Below are 6867 nucleotides of genomic sequence, written 5' to 3' on the forward strand. Positions count from 1 at the left end.
TGAGCAATCAAATGTCATTGATTGAGGGTTTGGCATGGCACACATATGTTTAGGAAGGCCTCAATAAACGCTACAGTATGATTGTCCACCAAATACAGAACAGATCCTTCAACAAGTTTATCAGACACAGACACAGCATCAGACACAACTGAACCAAGAGACGGAAGGGAGGGGGGGATGCTTTTGAATAAGAGGTGGAGCGTCGCCAGATCATTTCTCAGGACGTTTACAGAGGAGCCACTGCAGTTGGCCCAGAAAGGAGAAACGCAGTTGGGGTGTTTGGGGATGATCCCCCCTTTGTCCCATGTCTTTTACATAATCAATTTTCTTTGGCATGTACTAAATAAAGTCATATAGTGGTACTAATGTTTTAATATAACGCCATGTGTCAATGGCACAGTTATGACCACGCTCCTTCTGTATCTTGATTCATTAGCAGGCGAAGGGGGCATCATTTGTTCTATAGCCAGCTTGAAAGAAGGGCGCGAAGATGAGCAAAGTAACAAGAGGGAATGAGGGAGGGGCACGAAGGGCGGGGGGGGGGGGGGGGGGGCTTCAAGAATAATAGGAGAGCATCAGGGAAGCTTGAGAATGAGAAGAAAAAGAGGGGTAAAAGGAAAACAAAAGGAGGAGGATGAGAGAAGGTTGAACAAGAAGCAAAAGAAAGAATATGGAGGAAAAAAAAGTGAAATGGTAGAACATCTGAAGGAGAATGCTGGGCTCAGCAAGTTAATGATTACTGATTAGCTAGACCGGTCCTGCAGGACGGTCGTTCCGTCCTTGGCTTGGGAAAACAACATAAAAGGGTGCCGGCTGTTTTATGACAGGACATGAAAGCGTGGTAGCTATCGGTAGACATTAGCCTTATCAATAGCCGATCACGAGAGCTGGCCAGGCTATATGAAGCAACAAGGGCAGTGTTTTTTTCCCAGGAGATAACGGACACATACTTCGGCCCACATTAGCATGTACTGTGGCGACAGGCAGGTAGAGACGCATAATACGTTAAAAGGAAGACAATGAGAGGCTTGAGATGGCCACTTTTGCCAAATACCAGACAACCTGTCAATGGGTCCAGATCAATGCTCAGATGGAGAAGGCAACCTCGCATGCAAGTGATGCCATGAACTGAGGCTGCCTTCCTGATCATCCACAACAGGTCCTGGACTGGATTGTACACACAAATGGATAGGAATAAGAGGTTAACAAGTGCAGTCACCTTTTAATCATTGAAAAGAACACAATGACACAAGTTGGTCAGAGTGTTTTCCCCTGAAGAGGAGTCCATAGGTTCAATTTACTCAACTTGAATGACTGGAATATTTGAGAGGTTTACAACTGTTATGTCAAAACATTTTGGGAAGGATCTTATTTATCTTTGCGCCACACCATAACCTACTTGCAAAGAAGCACATGTACTATTGTCCTTTGCAACTGCGCTAACACCCCGGTGCCATTGCACTATGTTTGAGCTGATTGATTTTTGCGGGGTAGGGTCATCCTGAACAGCTGCTGATAGACTTGCAATTCATCTCCAGTTCAAAGAATTTTCAGGTCGGCCAGTGCCGTTGCTATTTGCACTTTTCCGGTAGACTCTGTCTTGAGGGTAGCAAGGGCATTTAGTTAATTTGTAAGTCACGGGTCAGCCCAGAATAATAGACATAATCAATAGAGCTAATCCCCAGACTGTTCGTTTAATCGCTTCATGGCAACTTTTAAGTCTGGAGTCCATATTGGGCTGTGGTAAATGCAAAGGATTTAATCTTACCATCTGTGTGGAAACCCCTGGAGGCATAGGGGTGTATTAAGTGCGTGATTCACTCGAAAGTATCCCACAATTCTGAAATTAAAATATTTACGAGAACTGGTGAATGACTTTTATTGAAATATAATGCACCTGCAGTTGAATAAATGCTAGTCCAATCTGGCTTGTTTTCTTTTCATGTTAGATTTATTTGCAATGCTCAACATCTGGCACCAACTTCAAAGCGCCAATGCAAAGTCCAGCATTTGTACATTTACCATATCTCTCCTGTTCTGCAGGAAAAGTCATCCCCCTTGTTTACACCCGTGTTTGTTTTAATTCCAACTCATGGTGTTTTGCTCTCTCAGCTGACTGGCTGGCATGCCTCTCAAGAGTACAAAGTCCCAGAGTTAAAGCTCACACACACACATACGACTGGTGGGACACCAGAGCGACACGTAATTTACACAAATGTATGCAGAAGGCCACACTGATATATTTCAATGAACATATAAGAAAAAATAATTCTGTCGATAAATACACAGAATACGGCAAACCTTCATGCATAGGGGCGACCACTCGAAAGGTCGTAATGTCACGCCTTCCCGGCCAATACATCCTTGTATGAGCTTGACAAAGCAGGAAAGGGCACTCAGCAGCCTTTGAACAGTGGAAGTTTGCATCAAAAAGCTCAGGTTACCAGTGAACTGGACTCATGCCCAAACCTGAAGGGTACTGTGCCCCTTGATGTGTGACTCACATGACATTTTCAAGGAAATTGCACTTTCCAAAGCAAGATGAAAGGAATAGAGTTAATATTCAGACTGTAAAGATAATTATACACAGATATTGGGTATTAGCGATCAATTGCAAGGTCATGCGGATTTAAAAAAACTGACATGGATCTCCGCAAGATTATCCCATTGTGACTATTAAACCAGGATATTTATTTCTGAATAATAATGATACTACTACTTCGACAAAAACAACCAACAATAATAATAATATTCAAGATACCCATGTTTATTGATCCCACTTGGTTTAGTAAAACAACACATTTATTGTCAATAATCAATTCATACATTTAATAGGTGGTTAGCACTGGGTTTAAAATAACAGTCAAGGTGATTGGCTCTTGCAATCATCAATACTCTGCTGCACACGGAGGCAGTGGATGTTTGGTGGACAGTTCTGACAACTAATGGAGAGAGTTCTTTACATGGTTTCTTAATAGTATAGTGGTTATACTGCTGACAGAAAGAGATAACTTTGGTATGATGCGCAGTTAAAATGATCCTAATCTGGACATAGAGAGTGTAATCTTTTTATTAACAAATAAAAATGAAAATCAATTCGGTCAAAGAGAATAAAAAGTAAAAATTATCCATGTTATCAAAAAGCAGACGTTACATCTGATGACATGTCCCTCATAATAACATGGCTTTATCCCTAGAAAAAGCCTGGAATTCAGATTTGCTGGCCATCATTCAAGGAGGGGATGGAATATGTCATAGATACTCTCAATCAGTAAAAGAAATCATGCGAATTTATTTGAGTTTCACCTCATTGCCTTCAGACGGTCGTATTATTGCTAAGGAATCGGATTTGGTTCTTTCCCAGTCAAACCCGGGGTTTGATGGACCTATGATGCTCCACCCTAGTTGCGTCCGCTGTGCAAAAGCCTCATTCGTAGTCCCGATAATGACTTCGAGAGGAGCGAGGGCTGATGGACAGTCATATCCTATCAAAAGACCCACACTACAGTTTTGAAATGGTGGTAGTTTGTCTGCTAGGTGCGCCAGATGTGGCCATTGTAGTGCAGTCTGACTGGTAGGAATCTGACCCTTATTCATTGGTATGAAGTCACGGGCGTACGCTTGCTTGATCTGAATTTGACTGTCCAAGTTTAGTCCTCTTACTTGTAAATCTTGAACATTCTTGCTTGCTATTATTGTGTCGGTAGCAGTCATAGTGCTCAGTTTTAGTTTAACTGACTGGATACCCACATTCAGTTTGTCAAGCACATCTTCTAAGATGAATGTGGAACTGCTCTGTGCATCTAATATGGCATAGGTTAGTACTTCCTTATCTGGCTCCACAATTGATGAGACAAAAACTGGAACAATACTTGATGTAGCAAAAGAACGTTTTGTTGATGAGTGAATGAGAAACTTTTGCACCCCGGGTCTTCTGTGGTCTTCTGTGGGACAAAAGTAATTATTTGCAATACTTGCGGGTCTTTTAGCGGTCTTTGTATGGAGGCTGGTTTGATGACAACGGTGACATATCCTACAAACTTGCCTTCGTTTGCATTCTCTGATGAAGTGTCCCTTCTTTAGACATCCGAAACAGAGATGATTGCCATGTATGAAGGTTTTCTTTGTCTCAAGAGTCTTTGCTGCAAAAATGGGGCATCTCGCCAGGTCGTGGCCTTCCTTTTTGCAAAAAAAGCACAACGGTATCATTTTGCTGCTGGACACCATTTGGTAGACGGTATTCTTTGGTTGTGTGCTGGTTTTTGGATTCCTCTTTTGCTTTAGTGATCGATTACCCAAGGAGTTGTTGTTCATAATGGGTGGTGAGGTGATATGACTGCGGAGAGTCTGTGCTTCTGTTTTCAGAAAGTGTGTGAAACAAGCAAAACTAGGATATTCGTCATAGGTTTCGAGTTCATCAACGACAATTTGACTCCACTTGTGTATGATCCATTCAGGCAATTTTTCAACTAACCTATAATTTTCCTCGCAACTGTTCAAAAAAGTTAGTTCATCACCATTTACAACTGCTCCACTGTAGCTTTTCAAGAAGTCTGCAAATGCTTTAAGTGCCAGTGGATCATTATCTCTGATCTTGGGCCATCTCATCAATTTATCTCTGAACGTGCGCTCTAGAACAAAGGGGCTATCAGTTCTTTCTCGGAATACTCCTGAAGGTTTATTACATGTCTTTTGTTCATCTCGGTGGAGGAAACCGCCAGCTTGGCATCCTTCGCCAACAGGACAATTTTTCAGTGTAACCATCTTCGTTGTTGGTGGCTTTTTGTCAATAAACAGAGAGTTTACCCGGTCAATAGATTTCCGGGGATTACTACTGAAGGTTGTCGGCTGTGGGACTTGTGGAATATCCATACTTGTTGAACTTGCTTGAGTCTGACTTAAAGGCTCCCGAGTTACTGACATTTTAGGCGATACTGGTTGAGTAAGGAATGCTGCGACATTTGGGTTTGTTGTAATGCTCCCTCGAGTGTCTTTACAAGCAGAGTTACTCTGAGTTTCATCCACAAAACGGTTAAGACGTTTGCAACCCTGGCATGGCCTCAAAAGCATCTGAGGATTTTTGGTTTCCTTTTCTGCTTGTAACTGTTGCAATTTAGTTCTCTCCTCTTCGAGTCTCAACTTCATCTCAAATTCTTTATGCTTGATTTCTGACAGCAGTGTTGCCTCTCTAAGTTTCCATTCCTTCTGCTTCAATTCGGACAACAACATTGCCTCTTTAAGTTTCCATTCGACTTCTTTCTGATTCATTTCTGACTGCAACATTGCCTCTCGAAGTTTAAAGCTGCTCTCCCATTTGTTGAGCTGTTGCTGGTGACCTTCTGCATCCATTCTTCGAAAGGGGGTGGGACTTGAATTTGAATGCTCACTGGATTTTGGAGACTCTGAGATGACTGGAAATGAGTCTTCTCCTTTTGCAGGGTGTGACATTTTGGTTGTGTGAATCTATTGTACGACTAGTATCTTAACCCAAACTATCGTCAATTGGTATCGTCCTTTAGCAACTCCTCCAAAATCTTGTGTTGGCCCTTTAAATGAAGAATTCAATCCAGATCTTGAGTTCGCTTTTAACTGTTGTGACATGGCATTATCACACTGGTGCTTGGAGTTTAGCAACACCGTCGTTCCTCAAGAAAGTAAAAAAACAACAGAATAAAAAAAAAGAATACCTGTCTGTATACTCACATTTCACAACTGAGAAAGTCCTACAAAAACTATGTAAAGCACATTATATTCTCAGATGAAAACAAATGACTACAATTAGTATTTTTAATGGTGGTTACATACCAAGTTATGCTTATCTCTCTCTGCTTTTTGTAGCATATCTCTCCTCACATTCCCTTACAGTTCTCCAAAGTGTGCAATGACCCCCAATCGTGCAAGCGCTCTATACTATATGACATCACCTTACATCATCCGAGTAAGTCTTCCCACATTGAAACAAGTTCGTGTCACCTTAAAGGCTTGCGTTGCAATAAAGAATTGCATCAGCAGCATTTTCACAGCTTTGTTAATTGGAGGCAATGTTGTCAGCCGAAGTGTTATAACTTCATATTTCAATAGCCTTAAACATAATTTGTCATGTTTCATCGGATCAACCTTCAATGCCTGTACATTCATGAGTCATGAATTCAATTACAATCGGTGAGGTCAACGTTACATTTCTTCCTTCTGTGTGGTCGCACCCCACCAATGTCTCACATGACAGCAAGTCAAAATGACCATTTTTGTGCAATTATAGAGTAAAATTTCATGTTGGTTCAAATTTTAGAGCCATTCAACTTTAGGGTTTCCATATGAGGAAATCAAGAGAAATAACAGTAAAACAAAGAAGGCTTTGTTGTTCAACTGCTTATTTTATAACATAGAGCCGCCACACTGATAGTAATCTGATGTTGATTTAGAACAAAACAGTAAATGCGGGATGTGAGTAATAGCATGTGTGCTTGTGTGTGATCTATATGAGGGTAGACGTTTGTGAGCAACTTGCACTGAACGAGATCGTATTTCCAGGCGGGCTAGACCAGCTCATGACTTAATCATGTCTGGCCCCAAAAATGGGGTAGATCCAAGTGCATATCAACAGAAACTTTATTGCAGAAGTGTAGCATATTTCCACACTTCCTGCGAAAAAAGAACTAGTGCAATGCTTCTGGTTAAACAGGAAGTATAGTCCGCATATGCTCATCTAGAAAAAAAGATGAATTACACAATGAAACCACTAATTTGTAATAGTTCCTATGATAACATTTGATAGAACAGCTTTAATATATGATTAAGCTGTTGTTTACATGACAACAGCATTAATAAAGCGTAGGGGTGACTTTTCTCTGGTTTCTTTTTTTTTTT

General features: G+C 41.1%; 1 protein-coding gene across 1 annotated transcript; it reads right to left on the bottom strand.

The window, feature by feature from the left end:
• Positions 1-2765: 2765 nt before the first annotated feature.
• Positions 2766-6551, bottom strand: LOC133157194 (uncharacterized). Its single transcript, XM_061283533.1, has 2 exons — positions 5806-6551; positions 2766-5645 (listed from the first exon to the last, which is right to left on the bottom strand). The coding sequence occupies exon 2, from the start codon at positions 5446-5448 to the stop codon at positions 3292-3294; it is 2157 nt and encodes a 718-aa protein (XP_061139517.1). The 5' UTR covers positions 5449-5645; positions 5806-6551; the 3' UTR covers positions 2766-3291.
• Between the last annotated feature and the right edge of the window lie 316 nt (positions 6552-6867).

This window comes from Syngnathus typhle, linkage group LG7 (assembly GCF_033458585.1).
Source record: "Syngnathus typhle isolate RoL2023-S1 ecotype Sweden linkage group LG7, RoL_Styp_1.0, whole genome shotgun sequence".
NCBI classification, from domain to species: Eukaryota; Metazoa; Chordata; class Actinopteri; order Syngnathiformes; family Syngnathidae; genus Syngnathus; species Syngnathus typhle.